Source organism: Halichoerus grypus, chromosome 6 (assembly GCF_964656455.1).
Source record: "Halichoerus grypus chromosome 6, mHalGry1.hap1.1, whole genome shotgun sequence".
Lineage (NCBI taxonomy): Eukaryota > Metazoa > Chordata > Mammalia > Carnivora > Phocidae > Halichoerus > Halichoerus grypus.
The window spans coordinates 115,908,543-115,932,701 of record NC_135717.1 but is presented as its reverse complement, the minus strand read 5'-3'; the positions used below and the strand labels follow the sequence as shown (position 1 = coordinate 115,932,701).

Here is a 24,159-nt window from a genome sequence, read left to right as displayed (position 1 = left end):
GAAGCCTGCTTCTCCCTCTCCCACTCCCCCTGCTTGTGTTCCCTCTCTCGCTGTGTCTCTCTCTGTCAAATAAATAACTAAAATCTTAAAAAAAAAAAAAAAAGAAATAGCTTTAAAAAAATCAGAGGAATTAATACACTAAGAAGTATAAAATATAAAATAATATAAATATCTAATATATAAAATATAAAAAATATATAAAAAAGAAGGCAATAAAGCAGCAGCAGAGGAACAAAAAAATAAGATGTAGAAAACAGCAAATAGGCATAAACCCAATTATGCTCATAAATACATTAAATGTTGAATGGACTAACTAATCAAAATGTAGAGTTGTCAGACTGGATAAAAAGGCAAGATCCAACTATATGGTGTCTACAAGAGACACCTCTTAAGTTCAAAACACAAATAGACTGGAACCAAAGGATGAGGGTTTCAGCACCACCCCCCACCAAGAAAAAAAGAGGATGAAAAAGATAATTCCTGAAAACAGTAATTATAAGAGAGTTGGATTTGCTATATTAATATCAGAAAAATTAAAACTTCAAAGACATATTCCTAGAGACAAAGAATATTTCATAAGAAAATAAATCTATCAACAAGATAAAACAATTATAAATGTATATATACTTAATAACAGAGTCCAAAAATACATAAATTAAAAACTGACAAAACAGAAAGGAAAAATACACAATTCAACAATTGTAGTTGAAGATTCAATACTTTTCTCTTAGTAAATGACAGAACAATTAAACAGAAAATTAGGATATAGATAATTTACATCATGATCACTCAACTTGATCTAACATATATAAGAACAATCTCCCAACAATAGATCAATACACATTCTTTTCAAGCATACATGGTATGTTCCAGGACAAATCATATACCAGACAAATACATCACAAGAACAGAAAACTACAGACTGATAGCCCTCATGAATATAAGTTTTAAAAATCTGTACCAAAATATTAGCAAACAGAAACCAGTAACATAAAAAAGGGATCATACATTATGACCAAATGGGATTTATTTATTTATTTTATTCATGAGAGACAGAGAGAGAGAGAGAGAGAGAGGCAGAGGCAGAGGGAAAAGCAGGCTCCCTGCAGAGCAAGGAGCCTGATGCGGAACTCGATCCCAGGACCCTGAGCTGAAGGCAGACGCTTAATCAACTGAGCTACCCAGGCGCCCCCCAAATGGGATTTATACCAGGAATGCAGAATTGTTTATCATCTGAAAATTAATTAATATTCTATATTAATAAAGGACAAAATCACATGATTCTATTAATAGATCAGGGTTTCCTCAGCAGTATTGACCTTTGGATCAGGCAATTCTTTGTTGTGGAGGGCTGTCTTGTGCACTGTAGGATATTTACAGCATCCTGGAGCTATACCCACTAGATGCCACTAGCACCTTGCCCCTGCAAGCTGTGACCTCCAAAAACGTCTCCAGACATTGGCAAATATCCCCTAAGCGGCAAAATTATCCCTGTTTGAGGAGGACTGAAATAAATGCAGAAAAAACATTTGACAAAAATCCCAACACCCATTCATGTAAAAACTCAACAAAACAGGAATAGAAAGGAACGTCCTCAAACTGATAAAGGACATCTAGGAAAACCCTACAACTAACGTCATACTTAACAGTGAGAGACTAAATGCTTCTCTCCAAGCTTTTATAAGTATTTTGTGCTTTTTTTGTTCAACAAATTATACATATAGATTTATTTCAGAGAAAATCCTAACAACAAATAAGCTTTCTTTTGTTTCCAACTACATGTAAATCCAGGCTATGTTCAAATCAAAATTAGTTAGCACTTAATGCCTATGATATGGTCAAAAATTCAAATTCATTTTATAGTAATTAAATACCAACTATAAAAAGCAATGAATCCTTCTTACAGCTCTGGCAAAATACAGACATGAATTAAACAAAGACTCTAGTTTTAACAAGGTCGAAGCAATTTGCTGAAGTTAACTTATTAAGGAAAAATTAAACCTAAACTTTTCAGATGAAATTGTTTTATTTTAAAATCAGGAGTGCTATTTTTATATAGTATTTCTCATTTGTAGGAGGAAAACAGATCCTCAACATTTCAAACGTAACTGGGAAGAAAGCAAACTGAATCATGATGACTAAGAAGAAACAAACTTTGGTTATAAAAGCTTTTCAGTTGATAATCTCATTCTATAAAACCATTCTTTAGTAATCTAACCATTCCCTAGAATTCAGATTTCCTTTATACAGATTTACTATACAATGAGTATAGTAACCACATACTTTCAAAACCACAAGCAGCTCTGGTATGTTATTTTCTTAAAATAAGGTTTGTGAACTACTAAGTCAAAATTAAGTTTAAAAGCATTTCCCTTCATACTTAACACATGACACCTGGATCTACACCTTTGTTTTGAATTAAAGAACATTAACTTTAAATTGAAAATTAAATTCAGTGAGGGAAAAAAGCTAGGATAGCTATGGTCATTCTTTTAACAAATATATTCCAGTTATGTATAATAGTTCTAGAGCTACTGTTAAATTTGTCCCTTTGCATTTTTGTAGCTATTCTAAAAAAGGTGAAAAAGTGATTTTATAGTCTTTATTGTCTTTGCCCTTCTTGTAACTATTCTTGGTATTTCTTGCTCTTTGCATCTTGTATTTTACTTTAGACAAGAAGCTAGAGTAATAATCCCAGAAGGAAAGCTAAAGAAGGAATCTAAAACTGAAAACATTTACTCTTGCTTCTTTTCCTGTCTCCAATGAAAAAAACATCAACTCACAGGATATAGACTATCCTGCAGTAAGTTATCTCCCACCATGCCCCCTAACATATGTTCACACTCCAGAGAGTGCATTTTCTAGAAAGCAGTTGGCTTTCCTGCAGATATATTCCAATTTAATACGTTTATAGAAGTAGAAAAGCAATTGTTAAATGAATTAATTCCCAAACTAGTAACACACAAAACTATAATCTAATATCCACAAATACTTAAGATAATTAAAGAGACAACAGATAAAGTTGTGAATGTTTTATATTCTAAAATTAATTGCAGTCAAGACAAAGAGATAAATTATACCTATCAGTAATACTGCACTGGGCAAGGGAAAATATAACCATTCAAAACACATTAAGAGAACCTTTTAAAAATATATAGATCATTATTTCACAACTATGCTTTTACAATTTATGCCCACATGTAATCTTACCCTTCTGGTTTTGTTTCCTAGACATTGTGGTTTCTTTGATCTCAAAAAATATAGATGAAAAGTATCCTTTTGCCTTGTCTGAGTTCTGACCGTAGTTATCTCTGATTCAAGTAGGCAACGGAAGTCTGTTGTTGGAGGTGATAAATACCAAATCGTGGTTATCTGAAATTCTGCTCACTAGCTGTTGATCTCCTTTCCTTCTCTTGTATCAACTTCTTGTCAGGAAATATCATTGCAGACATTCATGTCTCTTTCTCCAGGGAGATTCTGGAGGGAAAACACACAAACACATTCACTATTACAGTAACAGCTATCTGTACAAAATTTCTAACAGATACCCACAGGTTTTAGTTTGTATTTTTTCTAAACAAAACTAGCTATTAAAAGGAAAGTACTCTAGAAAGAATATAGTCATTAAAAGCATTATTTTGCTCCATAAGAAACTTTAATCTTAGAGAAAGAGACCCAACCAAGAAACAAACTGTGAACTATACAGAACAAACTGCCAATTACCAGAGGGGAGGTGGGTGGGGGGACGGATGAAATAGGGGATGGGGATTAAAGAGGGCACTTGTGATGAGCACCGTGTGTTGTATGGAATCGTTGAATCACTCTACCATACATCTGAAACTAATGCAACGGTGTATGTTAACTATACTGGAATTAAAAGAAAAAGAAACTTTAACCTTAAAATCAGACCATCTTCTTAGCTCAGAAAGAAATTGTCTTACTCTTACCTTTTGTATCTATCTCAAAAATCTTATCCCCAACTCTGCTTCACAAAGTATTACCTCTTATCACTCCCTAAGAACTTTACCACCTGCTCTTCCTGCCCAAATCAAGGGTCTTTCTTCTGCCTCTAGGATTTCCTGTATCTAACCTCTCTTCCAATTTCCCAGCTCAAATACAGCTGCAAGAAAACTGGGGAAGGGGGTGGGTGAATGGGGAGATCACAAAGGAATTTTAATTGGAAACAGCAAAATTTCAACTAGTCACTAGTACAGGAAGCAAGTTGTAAAGATACAAATGCTATTTTTTCCCATATATTACTGAACTTTAAAAAATATATGACCAAGATTTCTGGGTAAAGAAAGCATGATCAAAGGACTCTTATATCTGGACACCTGAATGGTGCAACCCAAGAAGGAAATGAGAGCAACCTTATGTATAATACTTTCCAATATGAATGGAGGAGAATGAATAAGTAGACAGCCCTGGTAAAGTTTAAAAAAAAAAAAAAAAATCCACCAAGAATAAGAGTCTCTGTGGATATAGAGAATAGATTGGTGGTTACCTGAGGCAGGGGGCGCAGAAAAAAACGGGTGAAGGGGGTCAAACGATTCATATTTCCAGTTATAAGGTAAGTCACAGGGATGTCACATACAGCAAGGTAACTAGTTCATACCATATTCCATATTTGAAAGTAACTAGGAAAGTGGATTGTGAAAGTTCTCATCACAAGAAAAAAATTTTTGTATAGTGAGAGATATTAACTGGACTGTGGTGATCATTTTGCAATATATACAAATACTGAGTTATTAGCTTGTACACCTGAAACTAATACGCTATATCAATTATACTCCAAGAGTAAGATTCTCTACAAACCACTCTGGGACTTGAGGAAAGACAGGCTGAACCTCTGGGGCTTACTATCTTTCAGAGAATTGAGCCAAATTGGGAGAATCAGCCAAAGCCTATGGAATTACATGGAATTTACCAATGCATAGAGTGGATCTGATAAAAACACTTTATGAGATTTTATTTTATTTTTTAAGATTTTATTTGTTTATTAGAGAGAGAACAAGTGGGTGGAGGGGCAGAAGGAAAGGGAGAAGCAGACTCCCTGCTGAGCAGGAAGCCCGATGACGTCAGGCTCGATCCCAGGACCCTGAGATCATGACCTGAGCTGAAGGCAGACACTTAACAAGCTGAGCCACTCAGGCGCCAAGAACAGAATTTATTTTTTTTAAAGATTTTATTTATTTTTTGACAGAAGAGACACAGTGAGAGAGGGAACACAAGCAGGGGGAGTGGAAGAAGGAGAAGCAGGCTTCCTGCTGAGCAGGGAGCCCGATGCAGGGCTCGATCCCAGGACCCTGGGATGATGACCCGAGCCGAAGGCAGACGCCCAACGATTGAGCCACCCAGGCGCCCCAAGAACAGAATTTAGATAGATCTATCACAAATGATTAAATTCTTTAATGGCAAGCTCTTCTCTACCCTCATGTCCTCAGCTTAAAGAAAAGAGGATGAGGGGCACCTGGGTGGCTCAGTCAGTTAAGTGTTCGACTTGACCTTAGCTCAGGTCTTGATCTCAGGGTTGTGAGTTCAAGCCCCGTACTGGGCTGTACACTGGGCATGGAGCCTCCTTAAAAAAAAAAAAAAGAAAGATAAAAATAGAATGAATGGAATGGAGGAAAGCCTTCAGAAGAAAAAAAGAGACTGCAAGAGCATTAAAATGATCCAATCTGAGCATAATTAGAATCAATATAGGGGCTCAAACTTAAAAATAAAAACAAATTAAAAAAACACAAAACACTAAGCAGGTAATAGCAGCCACACACTCAGGAAAAACATTCCACAGATTTAGTCCAGGCAACAAAACAAAACGACCCTCCAAGGGAAAAACAAATCAGCCAAAGTTGCTACAATATATTATGTAAAATGTCTAGTTTCAACAAAAATTTATGAGACATGTAAAGATGCAGGAAAGTATGACCCAAACTGAAGAGGGGAAAAAAAACCATCATGGAATTGAAAATATCTCTGAGTAGGTCCAAATGCCAAACTAAAACAAAATCTTCAAACTGCTTTAAAGGACTAAAGAAAAATATGAGGACAATGCCGTAAACAGAAAATTTCAACAAGAAGACAGAAATCATATAAAAAGAGGTAAACAGAAATTCTAGAGTTGAACACTGGAGTAGAAGAAAAAAATATCAGAAAAACTGGTATGTAATCTGAAGAGAGAAAAGAATGAAGAAAAACAAAGCCCCAGAGACCTAAGGAACAACATCAAGTATAACAATTGTAGAGTTCCAATTTAGAAGTTCCAGAAGTGGAGAAAAAGGACAGAAATAATGACCAAAAACAATGCAAGCTAATTTTTTTTTTTTTTAAGTAGGCTCCATGCCCAATGTGGAGCCCAACACTTCCAGCGTGGAGCCCAATGCGGGGCTTCAACTCACAACCCTGAGATCGAGTCAGACACCTAACTGACTGAACCACCCAGGTGCCCCAGAAACTGGTATTTTTTTAAAAAATTAATCTACAGGGGCTCCTGGGCTCAGTTGGTTAAGTGTTCGACTCTTGATTTCAGCTCAGGTCATGATCTCAGACTCTTGAGATCTAGCCCGCATAAGATTCTTGCTCTCCCTGGGGTGCCTGGGTGGCTCAGTGATTAAGCATCTGCCTTCAGCTCAGGTCATGATCCCAGGGTCCTGGGATCGAGCCCCACATCAGCTCCCTGCTCAGCGGGGAGCCTGTTTCTCCCTCTGCCTCCCTCTCTGTCAAATAAATAAATTTTTAAAAAAGAAAAAAGATTTTCTTCCTCTCTCTCTCTAAAAAAAATAAAAATAATCATCTACAGACTCAAGAAGCTCGATGAACCACAACTACAATAAACACAAAGAGATCCATACCTAGACATATAGTAAAAATGATAAAATCCATACCTAGACATATAGTAAAAATGATAAAAAAAAAAAAAAAAAACACCTAAAACAGAAAATCTTGACAGAAGCAAGAAAAAAAACCCAGCTCATTTACCAGGAAGCAACAATATAACCGGTTGCTAATTTCTCATCAGAAACAAGAAAAGTCAGAAGGCAGTGAAATGACATATTCAAAATGCTGAAAGAAAAAATTGTCAAGCAAGAATGTTTTTTTAAATTTTATTATGTTATGTTAGTCACCATACAATACATCATTAGTTTTTGATGTGGTGATCCACGATCCATTGTTTTCGTATAACACCCAGTGCTCCATGCAGTACGTGCCCTCCTTAATACCCATCACCAGGCTAACCAATTCCCCACCCCTCTCCTCTCTAAAACCCTGTTTGTTTCTCAGAGTCCATAGTCTCTTATGGTTCATCTCTCCCTCCGATTCCCCCCCTTCATTTCTCCCTTCCTTCTCCTGATGTCCTCCATGCTATTCCTTATGTTCCACAAATAAGTGAAACCATATGATAATTGACTTTCTCTGCTTGACTTATTTCACTTAGCATAATCTCCTCCAGTCCCATCCATGTTGATGTAAAAGTTGGGTATTCATCCTTTCTGATGGCTAATATTCCATTGTATACATGGATCACATCTTTATCCATTCTTCTGTTTAAGGGCATCTCGGCTCTTTCCACAGTTTGGCTATTGCGGACATTGCTGCTATGAACATTGGGGTGCATATGGCTCTTCTTTTCACTGCATCTGTGTCTTTGGGGTAAATACCCAGGAGTGCAATTGCTGGGTCATAGGGTAGCTCTATTTTTAAAATTTTGAGGCACCTCCATACTGTTTTCCAAAGTGGCTGTACCAACTTGCATTCCCACCAACAGTGTAAGAGGGTTCCCCTTTCTCCACAACCTCTCCAACATTTGTTGTTTCTTGCCCTGTCCATTTTTGCCATTCTAACTGGTGTAAGATGGTATCTCAATGTGGTTTTATTTGAATTTCCCTAATGGCTAATGATGATGAACATTTTTTCATGTGTCTGTTAGCCATTTGTATGTCTTCTTCAGAGAAGTGTCTTTTCATACCTTCTGCCCATATTTTGACTTGATTATTTGTTTTCTGGGTGTTGAGTTTGAGAAGTTCTTTTTTTTTTTTTTTTTTTTTTTAATTCTTTAACAGGTGCAGACTGCCTGATGGGTGTTTATTTGTTCTTCATTGGCTTTTTTGATATAAAATACCGCGGGCAGTATCAGAAGTATGCTTTGCTGTGGATGAGTTTGAGAAGTTCTTTATAAATCTTGGATACCAGCCCTTTATCTGTGGTGTCATTTGCAAATATCTTCTCCCATTCTGTGGGTTGCCTCTTTGTTTTGTTAACTGTTTCCTTTGCTGTGCAGAAGCTTTTTATCTTGGGACGCCTGGGTGGCTCAGTTGGTTGAGCGTCTGCCTTCAGCTCAGGTCATGATCCCAGAGTCCTGGGATCGAGTCCCATATCGGGCTCCTTGCTCAGCGGAGAGCCTGCTTCTCCATCTGCCCCTCCCCCTGCTTGTGCTCTCTCTCTCTCTCAAATAAATAAAATCTTAAAAAAAAAAAAAAAAAGAAGCTTTTTATCTTGATGAAGTCCCAAAAGCTCATTTTTGCTTTTGTTTCACTAGCTTTTGGAGATGTATCTTGAAAGAAGTTGCTGTGGCCGATGTCAAAGAGGTTACTGCCTATGTTCTCCTCTAGGATTTTGATGGATTCCTGTCTCACATTGAGGTCTTTCATCCATTTTGAGTTTATCTTTGTGTACGGTGTTAGAGAATGGTTGAGTTTCATTCTTCTGCATGTGGCTGTCCAATTTTCCCAGCACCATTTATTGAAGAGACTGTCTTTGGATCGGAAGAATAAACACTGTTAAAATGTCTATGCTACCCAGAGCAATCTATACCTTCAATGTCATCCCGATCAAAATTCCAATGACATTTTTCAAAGTGCTGGAACAAACAATCCTAAAATTTGTATGGAATCAGAAAAGACCCCGAATTGCCAAGGAAATGTTGAAAAAGAAAAACAAAGCTGGGGGCATCACGTTGCCCAATTTCAAGCTATATTACAAAGCTGTAATCACCAAGACAGCATGGTACTGGCACAAAAACAGACATACAGACCAAGGGAACAGAATAGAGAACCCAGATATGGACCCTCAACTCTATGGTCAAATAATCTTTGACAAAGCAGGAAAAAACATGCAATGGAAAAAAGCAAGAATTCTATATTCAGCAAAACCACCTTTAAAAAATGAAGGTGGGGGGAAGGAAAAAAAAAATGAAGGTAAAAAAATGACAGTGAAATAAAGACACCCCAATGACTTAGGAATCCATTGCTGGCAAACCTGACTTACAAAAAATACTACAGAAAATCTCACAGGCTGAAAGAAAATGACACCAGATGGTAACCTAAATCTACACAAAGAAATGAAGAGCACTGGAAAAAGTAAATATATTGGTAAATATAAAAGACTGAATAAATATATTTTTATTTTCTTCTCTTAATTTATTTAAAAGATTATATAAAGCAGTAATAACAATACTGTATTTTTCAGTTTATAACAAATATAGATGTAACATATCTGGCAACAATTGTACAAAGGAGGGGGGGGAAGCTAACCTATAGAATTAAACTAGTATTAAAGTAGGCTATGATAAGTTAAGATGCATTTTATAATGTCCAGAGCAAGCAACTAAGAGACTAACTCACCATCTGGAAGCCTCTGCATTTTAAATTATATATTTCTTTTTAATTGACCAGATTAATTATCTCCACCTTGCCACTTGGTGGGTAGGTCACTGTTGCTTTTCACAGCATTAATAATCCCATTCACTTTTTCTCCATGTAATTAAGACTGCAAATTACAGATCACATTCTTAAACTGGCTTAGTGTATAGACACACTAAGCAGATATCAGCAGTCTTTATTAAACAAAATATACATCAGGTACTTCTCATTGAGAAAGAGTGTTGAGTTTCTACTGAGTTTTCTTCCAGTTATTGTGAGAGTGGTGACTTTGTTCTTTTTATTTTCTGGAGGAAAAATAGAGACCCATAAAGTTAGAGCATCCAGGGTTGTGTTTAATTCTCTCTTTTTTTTTTTAAGATTTCATTTATTTATTTGAGAGGGAGCAAGAGAGTGCACAAGCAGGGGGGAGGGGCAGAGGGAGAAGCAGGCTCAATCCCAGGACTAGATCCCAGGAACGTGGGATCATGACTTGAGACAAAGGCAGACACTTAAACGACTGAAATAGAAACCTCAACAGACCTGTAGCAAGAAACTGAAACAGTAATTTAAAACCTCCTCCTGCCACACTCAAAAGCACAAGGCCAGAGAACTTCTATATTCTAATATTAAAAAGAAATATTAATTCTCCACAAACTCTTTTAGAAAGTAAAGAACACTCCCTATTTAATTTAATAAGACCTATGTAATAAGCAGAATTCTAAAGTGATCTCCCCAAGATTCCTTTCCCTTAGTTTTTCTATCAAATATAATCCAAGTACTGCTGTGAAGGGACTTTGCAGATGTAATTAAGGTCACAGACTTTAAAATAAGGAAATGAACCTAGATTATCCAGGTGGGCCCAATCTAATCGCATGAGCCCTTAAAAGGGAGAAATTTCTTTGGCTGGAGTTCAGAAAGATGTATCTGAGAAGGGCGCCTAGGTGGCTCAGTCAGTTAAGCCTCAGACTCTTGATTTTGGCTCAAGTCATGATCTTAGGATGGTGAGATTGGGCCCCACATCAGGCTCTGTACTCAGCGGGAGTCAGCTTGAGATTCTCTCTCTGCTTCTCCTTCCGTTCCTCCCCTGTTCCCACTCACTCTCTCTCAAATAAATAAATAAGATCTTTAAAAATAAAAAAGAAAGATACATCTGAGAAATGTGAAAGAAGGAAACGTCAGAGAGATCTAAAGTGTGAGAGTAATCTGACCTGTCATTACTGGCTTTGAAAGGGGCCATGAGGCAGGAAATGCAGGTGGCCCCTAGAGCTCTTCAACAGATGAATGGATAGAGAAGATGTGGTATATATATATAATGGAATATTACTCAGCCATCAGAAAGGATGAATACCTACCGTTTGCATCAACATGGACAGAACTGGAGGGTATTATGCTAAGTGAAATAAGCCAATCAGAGAAAGACAATTATATGGTTTCATTCATACGTGGAATATAAGGAATAGTGCAGAGAATCATAGGGGAAGGGAGGGAAAACTGAATGGGAAGAAATGAGAGAGGGAGACAAACCATGGGAGACTCCTGACTCCAGGAAACAAACTGAGGGTTGCCGAAGGGAGGGAGGTGTGGGGATGGGCATTAAGGAGGGCACGTGATCTGATGAGCCCTGGGTGTTATATGCAACTATCGAATAGTTGAACACTACATCAAAAACTCATGATGTACTATATGTTGGCTAACTGAATTTAAATTAAAAAAAAAAAAAGGAAAGAAGATGTTAGTTAAAAAAAAAATGACACTGGGGCAAAAAAAAAAAAAAAAAAAAGAATGACACTGGGGCCAACAGCCAGCAGGGAAACAGTACTACAACCTTAGTCCTACAACCATATGAAACTGAATTCTGCCAATAGTCTGAATAAGCCTGGGGGGGTGAGTCATCTCTTCAGGGAAGCCTTCTCTGACCACCCTAACTAGAACAATAGTTCCTGACATTTGCATTCCCTTACCCTGCCCTATTTTTTTCTACACCTTATTACTACCTAGCATTTAATTTATTTCTTTATTGTCCTTCTTCCCCAATAGAATGTACACTTCGTGAGGACTGCAATTTTTACTATCCTGATCATTCTTTTTTTTTATGATTTTATTTTTTTATTTGTCAGAGAGAGCGAGCACAAGCAGGGGGAGTGGCAGGCAGAGGGAGAAGCAGGCTCCCTGCTGAGCAAGGAGCCCAATGCGGCGGGACTGGATCCCAGGACCTTGGGATCATGACCTGAGCCAAAGGCAGACACTTAAGCGACTGAGCCACCCAGGCGCCCCTGTCTTGATCATTCTTGTATCTCTGGGCCTAGAACTATACCTAACACACAGTAGATATGCAATAAGTTTGTTGGCTGACTGAATGAAGAGTACCCCTGACCATGACTGCTACATGGGCAAGTTCACTTTGTATTAAACAATTCATTAGGCTATATACTTACAATGTGTGCATTTTCCAGTATGTATTATATTTGTTTATTTTAAAAAGAGATTTAATGTTATTCATCAGAGAAATGCAAAATTAAGAACTACAGTGGAGGTCGCCTGGGTGGCTCAGATGGTTAAGCATCTGCCTTCAGCTCAGGTCATGATCCCAGGTGCTGGGATCAAGTCCCACATCAGGCTCCCTGCTCAGCAGGGAGTCTGCTTCTCCCTCCCCCCTGCTCATGCTCTCTCTCTCTCTCAAATACATAAAAAATTTTTTTTGAAAAAAAAGAATTACAGTGGAATGACTAAAACTGAAAACAGATAGTACCAAGTTTGGTAAGGATGTGGACCAATTAGAACTCTCACATAATGCTGGTAGGAATATAAAATGGTACAAACACTGGAAAACTGTCTGGAAATCACTAACTAATTTAAATATATACTTACCCTATGACCCAGCAATTTCACTCCCAGGCTTATATACCCAAAAGAAATAAGTAAATATACCAAACAAGAATATCAACAGCAGCTTTATTCATAATAGCCCCAATATGGAAAAAAGAAAAATATACATTTTAGTATATTAATAAAACAGAATACTACTCAGCAAGAAGAAAAAAAGAATAAACCATTACTATATACAATATAGATATATTTCATAGGAATTACATTAAGCAAAGAAACCAAACCCAAAGAGTATATACTGTATGATTCCATTTATATGAAGCATAAGAACAGGCAAAAATAATATCTGGTGATAGAAATCAGAATAATGGTTACCGGGGCGCCTGGGTGGCTCAGTCGTTAAGCGCCTGCCTTTGGCTCAGGTCATAATCTCAGGATCCTGGGATCGAGCCCCGCAGCGAGCCCCGCATCGAGCCCCACATCGAGCCCCGCATCGGGCTCCCTGGTCGGCGGGAAGCCTGCTTCTCCCTCTCCCACTCCCCCCGCTTGTGTTCCCTCTTTCGCTGTCTCTCTCTCTGTCAAATAAATAAATAAAATCTTAAAAAAAAAAAAAAAGAAGAAGAATGGTTACCTCTGGAAGGAGGGTGTCCCTTTGAAAACTTTCTGAGAAGGAAAATGTTCTATATCTTGATCTAGGGTGGTATTCACATGGGTGCATACATATGTAAAAATTCACTGAGCTTTACTCTTAAGATTTGTGTGTTTTACCTTATGAAAACCTCAAACACATAATTTTTTTTCTATAAAAACTAGAAGAAAAAACCCAAAGAATATATATTTTTTAAGATTTTATTTATTTGACAGAGAGAGACACAGCGAGAGAGGGAATACAAGCAGGGGGAGTGGGAGAGGGAGAAGCAGGCTCCCCGCTGAGCAGGGAGCCCGATGCGGGGCTCGATCCCAGCACCCTGGGATCATAACCTGAGCAGAAGGCAGACGCTTAACGACTGAGCCACCCAGGCACCAAGCTAGTCATTTATACACAAGAAACCATTCAGGTCAAGGGCACCTGGGTGGCTCAGTCAGTTAAGTGTCCGACTCTTGATTTCAGCTCAGGTCATGATCTCAGGGTTGTGAGGTTGGGCTCCGTGCTGGGCGTGGAGCCTGCTTAAGATTCTCCTTCTCCTTCCCCCTTGATCCCCACCACGCTATCTTAAAAAAACAAAACAAAATCCAAAATGGGAACAAGAGATATGGAATATCATATTATTTTAATTAGTTTGAAATGTGGGAAAACTAGTAATCAAAGAAAATTTTAAAACATTAAATCTGGATGTTTATATTAATTTATTGCTGCTTATTAAATAGAAAAGCAAATTCAAAATGGTCAGTCTTGGATTAGCTACAGCTTAAAGCTAAGAAAACCAACAAACCAGATTTCATCTTCATCTCCTTTGATCTAAAGAAGTCCATCGTCACAGACAACACCCCTAGTCCCAGCTATACAAACATATGCTGCTCGTGTGCAGGCACCCTGTGTAGCACAATGCCTCTCAAGGTAGAGAAATGGGAAGAGGATGGACATGCACAGTTTTAAAACCTATTACTTTGACTTATTAATTGTTATATTTATTTTTCACTTCAAATCACAACAAAAGAGGGCACAGGGTTTTTATATTCATCAGAACGGGAACATGGGTTAAAAGGGATGAGAAATAGAGAAAGTACAATAGAGGTTACCAAAAGCTAGGGGGAAGAAGAAAAGGGAGAGTTATTGTTTAATGGGTATACAAAGTTTTTGTGGGGGATGATGAAAAAAAGCTTGGGGATAGTGGTGATAATTATAGAACACTGTAAATGTATTTAATGCCACTGATTTGTACACTTGTGAATGGTTAAAATAACAAATATTATATTTTGCATATATATTTTCAATTTCAGAAATAGACTTCAAACAGCCAAAAAAAATCTTAAAAAAGAAGAAAAATCACTTCCTGATTTCAAAACATATTACAAAGCTACAGTATTCAAAACAGTGGTATTGGCATAGAGACAGACATTTAGATCAATGGAATAGAATAGGGAGCCTAGAAATAAACTCATATATGGTCAAATGATTTTTAACAAGGGTACCAAGATCATTCAATAGGGAAAGTACACTCTCTTCAACAAATGGTGCTGGGGAAACTGGGTATCTATATACAAAAGAGTGAAATTGGGCCCTTACTTTACACTATATTAACAAAAATTAACTCAGATGAATTAAAAAGCTAAACATAAGACCTAAACTCTTGGAAGAAAAAAACACAGAGGAAAAACTTCATGATATGGGATTTGGCAATGACTTCCTAGGTATGACATCCAAAGCACAGTCAAAAAAGTGGAACTGCATCAAACTTAAAAACTTCTGTACATCAAAGTAAATAATCAACAGAGTGAAAAGGAAACCTATGGAATGGGAGAAAATATTTGTAAGTCATATATTTGATAAGCAGTTAATATTCAGAATATATTTTAAAAACTCCTACAACTTAACAAAAAACAAGTAACCCAATTTAAAAATGGTCAAAGGACTTGAACAGACATTTCTCCAAAGAAGATAAACAAATGGCCAACAGCTATATGAAAACATTACTTAACATCACTCATCATTAGAGAAACACAAATCAAAACCACAATGAGATATCATCTCACACCCATTTGAATGCTGCTACCAAAACAAACAAACAAACAAACAACCCCAGAAAATCAGTGTTGGCAAAGATGTGGAGAAATGGGAACACTTGTTCACTATTGATGTGAATGTAAAATAGTGCAGCTACTATGGAAACAGTATGGAGGTTCCTCAAAAAATTAAAAACAGAACTACCATTATCATCCAGCAATCCCACCTCTGGATATACATCCAAAAGGACTGAAAGCAGGATATCAAAGAGATATTTGCATACCCATATTCATTACAGCACTATTCATAATAGCCAAGAGGTGGAAGCAATCCAAATATCCATCGATGGACGAATAAACAAAATGTGGCATATGCACAAAATGGAATATTATTCAGCCTTTAAAGAGAAGGAAATCCTGGGGCGCCTGACTGGCTCAGTCGGAACAGCGTGTGACTCTTGATCTTGGGGTCATGAGTTTAAGCCCTGTGTTGGGTGTAGGGATTGTTTAAAATAAATAAAACTTAAAAAAAAAAAAAAAGGAAATCCTGTCAACATGCCACAGCATGGATGACTGGGGACATTATGCTAAATGAAATGTCAGTCACAAAAAAAGACAAATATTGTAATGATTCCACTTATATGAGGTATCTAAAGTAGTCAAATTCATAGAAACAGAAAGTAGAATGGTGGTTGCCAAGGGAAGAAGAGGGAAAGGAGACATTGTTGTTTAGTAGGTACAGACGTTCAGTTTTGCATGATGAAAAATTTCTGGAGATCTGTTGCACAACTATGTGAATATACTTAACAGTACTGACATATATTTAAAAATGGTTAAGATGGTGAATTTTATATTGTTTTTTACCACAATTAAAAATAAATTTATTTTAAAATTTTTCAGAAATTGGGGGCACCTGGGTGGCTCAGTCGTTAAGCGTCTGCCTTCAGCTCAGGTCATGGTCCCAGGGTCCTGGGATCGAGCCCCGCATTGGGCTCCCTGCTCCGCAGGAGGCCTGCTTCTCCTCTCCCACTCTCCCTGCTTGTGTTCCCTCTCTCGCTGTGTCTCTCTCTGTCAAATAAATAAAATCTTTAAAAAAAATTTTTTTTTCAGAAATATAGTATTTGGAAAAAAAAAAAAACCACAAGAAATGTAAAACATGGATGGATTAGCATAATCCATCACCACTAGTGGAAAACCCAACTGAAGCACATGCTCTACTGCTGAGGTTGAGTATATCATTAATATAGTATATCATTAATATAGCAGTGTAGCAGTGGGTAAGTGAGGTCTCTAAAGCCAGACTGCCTGGGTTTCTATCATAGCTCCACCACTTCCTAGCTAAATGACTTCAAGCAAGCTACTTACCTTCTCCATGTCTCACTTTCTTCAACTGCAAAATGCAAATAATGCTACCATCTTCCTCACTGGGCTGTTACATGGTTTAGATGAGTTCATACAGATGTAGCACTACAACAATGCCTGATACTTACTGAAAACCACTCAATAAACACTGGCTGACATTAACTGCAACAAAAGATGTGTCCCCTAAAACTAAGAGGTTCCAAGAATCTAGCTTATACAAGTTACTTAACAAATAAATGGAAACTTTACTAATACTACGGTTTTACAAGCAATAGGTCATAATTACAGGTATAGTTAGAGCCTTAGAATGGTAACTCCATTAAATTTGGATGATGTGCAATTAGGAAATTGGAATGATCTGAAGCACTCTAAAGAGAGTGGGTATAATTTTCAAGTCTTGGGGTAAGTAACTTTTCACATTGGCAAGCATTATAAGGACTAACAAAGGATTAACTGGGCTATACACGAAGGTACTTATAATTAGTTTGAATTTAAAATACAGATTGTTACAAAATCTATCTATCAACAAAACCAAGGGAAAAGGGAGGACAGGTGAGGAGGGAAGAAAATATAAGAAAACTAAATCCTCATCTTCCATAACAGGATTGCCCCTGAAAAGACTAAAAAGTCAGTATAACCATGTTATTCAGAAATACGGAGGTTAATACCAGAAGAAATGCTAATGAACATCCATGGAAAGTTAGAAATAGGAATGGGCTGGAGAGAGGGGCAGGGACTGTTTTTTTAAAATTATTATTATAGTAAAATATATTGTTAAAGGAATGTGATGGAGAAGACTATATTTATACTGTATTGCATATACATAAATATTATAGATCTGAAAGGATAAAAAGAAACTTGCAACAGTGATGATCCATTGAGGAATGGAAACAAAAAAATAGGAAACTAAGTTTTCAAATTTTTTAATATTTTGACACTGTAACTGTATAAACATATCTCTGAAAATTTTTAATACCTTTTTTTAATGACCCCTTTCCAGTAAATTAAATTAAATCAAAGCTGAAAACCCTCAGTTGAATCTAAATATTTATTCCAACTCAGGAACCCAATCAACAGATTCAAGAAATGTGTCAAGGGGCACCTGGGTGGCACAGTTGGTTAAGCAGCCAACTCTTGGTTTCAGCTCAAGTCATGATCTCAGGGTCATGGGATCAAGCCCCGATTCTAGCTCTCCACTCAGCGTGGAGTCCACTTGGGATTCTCTCTCTACCTCTCCCTCTGCTCTTTTCCCCATTTGCGCGCTCTCTCTAAAAGTAAACAAATAAAATCTAAAAAAAGAAAAAGAAAAAAGAAATGTGTCAATAAGAACCTACAAACACTAACTCTCTAGACCTGCATAATGATAACCAACCAAAAACAAGAAAATGGGAAGTTCCAAATAAAAACTTTTTTCTGATATTTAAAGGGTTTTGGTTGCAAGAAAGTAACCTCTTCCAAAATGTCATCAGTTTACCAATAAATATCACTCGCATTAGCTTTATATATGAATATGAAAAAGGAGACCCAAAATAATATACTGATATATTCTAAAAAATAATTAAAAACAAAACTGATGGGGCGCCTGGGTGGCTCAGGCGTTTGGTGTCTGCCTTTGGCTCAGGTCATGATCCCAGGGTCCTGGGATCGAGCCCCGCATCGGGCTCCCTGCTCCGCGGGAAGCCTGCTTCTCCCTCTCCCATTCCCCCTGCTTGTGTTCCCTCTCTCGCTGTGCCTCTCTCTGTCAAATAAATAAATAAAATCTTTCTAAAAAAAAATAGTTTAAAAAAAAACAAAAAACAAAAATGATATCCTCAGGTCAAAAAAGTGAATGTAAGACCTCTCCATAAGTCTGTTTTCTTAACAAATGTCTACTCATTGGCACTAACTTTCTAATCAATATGCCACTCTAACCTAAAAACTCTCCCATAACCATAAGGCCTGATCACCATAAATTTTATTTTGGAAAATGAGCTTTTCATTTAGACAAACAAGTGAATTCTTTTTTAAAAAAATTAAAACCTCAATTTGGAACAACATAGAATTGGGTATTAGAACAAAATAGAATTTCTGGAAATTTATTTTATTTTAAGCTTATTTACTTAAGTAATCTCTACATCCAATGTGGGGCTCAAACTCATGACCCTAAGATCAAGAGCTGCATGCTCTTCCAACTGCCAGGCACCCCAAATTTCTGGAAATTTAAAATACATTTTAAGTGGAAAATCAGAGACCATGTGATACCACAACTCCTCTTTACTACTATTAAAAGACACAGGACCCTCCAAATTGCTTAACATTAGTCATCAGTGGCAGCTGTAAGTGTGGGAGTAGAGGGGACTCGAAAGGAGTAGAGTAGGAATACATATATGTTTATCTCTTCCCATTTCACTGCTAGCTGGGTGGTTAGAGTTGTCTGTACTCTCCTCCTCATGCAGGTGGCTGTAACCCAAACTCAATCAAGCCAAATTATCCTCAGCTGTATAAATTCTTCAGTAATGGTTTTAAACAATACTGATCATTTCATCCCCACCCCCCACCCCCCCAACCCCCGACACATGGAAACTCCATTCTTCCCATCTCCCCAAAGCACAGATGTGCAAGTAGCTCAAGGGAATGGAGGCAGCTATTAGGCAAAAACAAAACAAGGCAATTAAGGGCAACTTTATTCACTGATTCTAATCCATAAAAGGAGATTCCATGCATATAGAAAAAGTGATTTCTAATACCCTTGCTAACTTAAAAAATATATTAACTGACCAATTAATAAGTATTTAACATGAATTACTATATGCTCATACTTGAAATAAAAAATTATGAAAGATGGACTATTATCAGCCTTAAAAAGGAAGGAAATTTGACACATGCTACAACATGAATGAACCTTGAGGGCATTACAGTAAGTGAAGTAAGTCGATCACAAAAAGATAAACGCTATGTGATTCTACATATATAAAATACTTAGACCAGTCAAATTCATAGAGAAAAAGTAGAATGATAGTTTCCAGGGCCGTGGGGTTAGTGGAATGGTTGTTTAGTGTTTAATGGGTACAAAGTTTCAGTTTGGGAGGATGAAAAAGTTCTGGAGACGGACAGTGGTGATGTTTGCACAACAGCGTGAATGTACTTAATGCCACTGAACTGTACATTTTAAAATGGTTAAGATGGTCAATTTTATGTTATGTGTATGTTACCATAATTTTGAAATTTTAATGCAATAAGAAAAAAATTATGAGAAAAAAAATGATTTATTGACCCAGCAAAAAACCTCCAAAATACTGGTCAAGGACAAAAACTAAAGCACAAATACCAATATGATGAATTTTAAAAAAGAATCAGTATAGATCTCATAGACATTAAAAATGTAAGACAAAAATACACAAAACCTCATGTCAATACATTTGAAAATTCAGGTAACAAAAATTTTTTTGATTTTATTTTTAAGAGCCTAAATCCAACAGAAGAGAAATAGTAAAGATTAGAGCAGAAATCAATAATACAGAAATTTAAAAAAAATGGTAGAACAGATCAATGAAACTAAGAGGTGGTTCTTTGAAAGCATTAATAAGATTGATAAACCCCTAGCCAGATTTATCAAAAGGAAAAGAGAAAGAACCCAAATAAATAAAATCATGAATGAAAGAGGTGAGATCACAACCAACACCAAATACAAACAATTATAAGAGAATATTATGAGCAATTATATGCCAACAAATTAGGCAATCTGGAAGAAATGAATGCATACCTAGAAACATATGAACTACCAAAACTGAAACAGGAAGAAATAGAAAACCTGAACAGATCCATAACCAGCAAAGAAATTGAATCAGTAATAAAAAATCTCTCAACAAACAAAGAGTCCAGGACCAGATGGCCTACCAGCAGAATTCTACCAAACATTTAAAGAAGAATGAATACCTATTCTTCTGAAACTGTTTCAAAAAATAGAAATGGAAGAAAAACTTCCAAACTCATTCTATAAGGCCAGCATTACCTTGATCCCAAAACCAGACAAGGACCCCACCAAAAAGGAGAATTACAGACCAATATCCCTTATAAACATGGATGCAAAAATTCTCACCAAGTTACTAACTAAAAGGATCCAACAGTACATTAAAAAGATTATTCACCACAACTAAGTGGGATTTATTCCTGGGCTGCAAGAGTGGTTCAACATCCGCAAATTAATCAATGTGATAAACCACATTAGTAAAAGAAAGGACAAGGGACAAGAACCATATGGTCCTCTCAAAACATGCAGAAAAAGCGTTTGACAAAGGACAGCATCCTTTCTTCTTCTTTTTAATATTTTACTTATTTATCTGACAGAGAGAGAGAGCACAAGCAGGTGGAGTGGCAGGCAGAGGGAGATGGAGAAGCAGACTCCCTGCTGAGCAGAGAGCCTGGCGCGGGGCTCGATCCCAGGACCCTGGGGATCATGACCTGAGCCGAAGGCAGATGCTTAACCGACTGAGCCGCCCAGGTGCCTCTACAGCATCCTTTCTTTCTTTTCTTTTCTTTTCTTTTTTTACAGCATCCTTTCTTGATAAAAACTCTGTGTGTGTAGGGATAGAAGGAACATACCTCATATAGGAAAAACCACAGCAAGTATCATCCTCAATGGGGAAAAACTGAGAGCTTTTCCCCTAAGGTCAGGAACACCACAGGGATGTCCACGCTCACCACTGGTATTCAACATAGTACACTTAAGTCCTAGCCTCAGCAATCAGACAACAAAAAGAAATAAAAGGCATCCGAATCAGCAAAGAAGTCAAACTCTCACTCTTCACAGACAACATGGTACTCTAGGTAGAAAACCCAAAAGACTCCACCCCAAAATTGCTAGAACTGATACAGGAGATCAGCAAAGTCGCAGGATATAAAATCAATGCACAGAAGTCAGGTGCATTTCTATACACTAACGAGGCAGAAGAAAGAGACATCAAGGAATCGATCCCATTTATAACTGCACCAAAAACCGTAAGATACCTAGGAATGAACCTAACCAAAGAGGTGAAGGATTTGTACTCTAAAAACTACAGAACACTTATGAAAGAAATGAAGGAAGACACAAAGAGATGGAAAAACATTCCATGCTCATGGATTGGAAGAACAAATATTGTGAAAATGTCTATGCTACCCAAAGCAATCTACACATTCAACGCAATCTCTATCAAAATACCACCAGCATTTTTCATAGGGCTGGAACAAACAATTCTAAAATTTGTATAGAACCAGAAAAGACCCCGAGTTGCCAAAGGAACGTTGAAAAAGAAAACCAAACCTGGAGGCATCACAATTCCGGACTTCAAGCTCTACTACAAAGCTGCAATCATCAAAACACTATGGTACTGGCACAAAAACAGACACATAGATCAATGGAACAGAATAGAAAACCCAGAAATGGACCCTCAACTCTATGGTCAACTAATCTTCAACAAAGCAGGAAAGAATATCCAATGGAAAAAAGACACTATTTTCAACAAATGGTGTTGGGAAAATTGGACAGCCACAAGCAGAAGAATGAAACTGGACCACTTTCTTTCACCATACACAAAAATTAACTCAAAATGGACAAAAAACCTTAAATGTGAGACAGGAATCCATCAAAATCCTAGAGGAGAACACAGGCAGCAAACTCTTTCACCTTGGCTGCAGCAACATCTTGCTAGACATGTCTCCAAAGGCAAGAGAAACAAAAGCAAAAATGAACTATTGGGACTTCATCAAGATAAAAAGCTTTTGCACAGCAAAGGAAATAGTCAACAAAACTAAAAGGCAACTACGGAATGGGAGAAGATATTTTCAAATGTCTTATCAGATAAAGGACTAGTAACAAAATCTATAAAGAACTTATCAAACTCAACACCCAAAAAACAAATAATCCAGTCAAGAAATGGGCAGAAGACATGAACAGACACTTTTCCAAAGAAGACAACCAAATGGCCAAGAGACACATGAAAAAATGCTCAACATCCTCAGCATCAGGGAAATACAAATCAAAACCACAATGATATATCACCTCACACCAGTCAGGATGGCTAAAAATAAAAAACTCAGGAAATGACAGATGTTGGCAAGGATGTGGAGAAAAGGGGAACCCTCTTACTCTCTTGGTGGGAATGCAAACTGGTGCAGCCACTCCGAAAAACAGTATGGAGGTTCCTCAAAAAGTTAAAAATAGATCTACCCTATGACCCAGCAATTGCATTACTAGGTATTTATCCAAAGAATGCAAACATAGTGATTCAAAGGGGCACGTGCACCCCAAAGTTTACAGCAGCAATGTTCACAACAGTCAAAATAAGGAAAGAGCCCAGATGTCTATCAACAGATGAAGAGATAAAGAAGATGTGGTTATATGTGTTTATGTGTGTGTGTGTGTGTGTGTATAAAGTAGAATATTACTCAGCCATCAAAAAGAATGAAATCTTGCCATTGGCAACCACGTGGATGGAACTAGAGGGTATTATGTTAAGCGAAACAAGTCAGAGAAAGACAAATACCATATGATTTCACTCATACGTGTAATTTAAGAAACAAAACAGATGAACATAGGGGAAGGGAAGGAAAAATAAAATAAGATGAAAATTGAGAGAGAAGTGAACTATAAGAGATGCTGAACTCTAGAAAATAAACTGCAGGTTACTGGAGAGGAGGTTGGTAGGGGGAAGGGATAATTGGGTGATGGGCATTAAGGAGGGGACTTGATGTAATGAACACTGGGTGTTACATGCAACTGAACAAAATGAATCACTGAACTCTACCTCTGAAAGTACTAATACACTATATGTTAATTAATTGGTTTTAAACAAAATAAAATTAAAATTAAAATATAAACAATAATCCTATGGGAAAAAAAATGCCTCTGGTGCCATATTAGTTATTATCATTAACCAAAAGGGTAACCCTATCCCAGCATAGTCTGGTTAATACAATAGAGGTCTTAGAAGAAGATGGGTGCTGAAAGGACCACCTAGAGCTCAAGAACCAAGGTCTAAGTATCACAGAACTGGAAAAACAGTGGTCTGTGTTCTCTCAATAGGAAAAATAGAAAAGATGCTTTTGCTAAAATTTGCCTTGAGAGTTGTTAAAACACAAACGAAGATCAGACTTGAAAATTCCCTGAGCAGACAAAACTAGTCAGTCATATAAGCAGACCTTAATTTTTTTTTTTTTAAGACAAGCAAGGTTAACTTAACCTGGATCACTTCTTGGTTATGCCTCTGGAAATCATAAGCAAAACTTAAACTCTTACCCAAAATTGATATAAGGTAGCCACTAATCAAATCCCTTTAAGAAAATTCTAATATTGTAACAAATCACTGTAAAGAATAAACATTCCCTGCCTTCACACTATATAAGCTGTTTTATAACAATATGCCTCTGAGCCTCATTCCATGTTCTGATCTGAGTGCTCCCAGTTTGCAAATTGTCTTTTTAGTACGTGCACAATAAACTTTTACTAACTGCTACTTCAGTGATTTGTTGCTTTTATTGTTTTTTTTTTAAATGAACTTTTTTGACAGTTAATGGTGTCAGAAGTGGGATCTTTGGCCAACGATCCCCTGTCCTGAGGCTGGTGAGCAAACCCCATGGCAGTACCCACAGAGCACTGCGCACTTACTGATTTCTCTCAGACTACAGAGTTCTTGGTTAAGTCTCTCTAGGA

General features: G+C 37.1%; 1 protein-coding gene across 6 annotated transcripts in view; it reads right to left on the bottom strand.

Annotated features, from left to right (window-relative positions):
• Positions 1–24,159, bottom strand: part of SPATS2 (spermatogenesis associated serine rich 2) — a 138,112-nt gene that overhangs the window by 63,966 nt on the left and 49,987 nt on the right. For 5 of the 6 annotated variants that reach the window (XM_078075955.1, XM_036121099.2, XM_078075956.1 and 2 more), the window contains exon 2: positions 3,211–3,477. Coding sequence is in view for 3 of the 6 variants with exons in the window: in XM_036121099.2 (XP_035976992.2) it covers positions 3,211–3,235 (25 nt within the window). In the remaining 3 variants the exon portion in view is untranslated. Of the gene's footprint in view, positions 1–3,210; positions 3,478–12,839; positions 12,978–24,159 lie in introns of those variants that run through there. The other variant, XM_078075954.1, reaches the window with a different exon arrangement.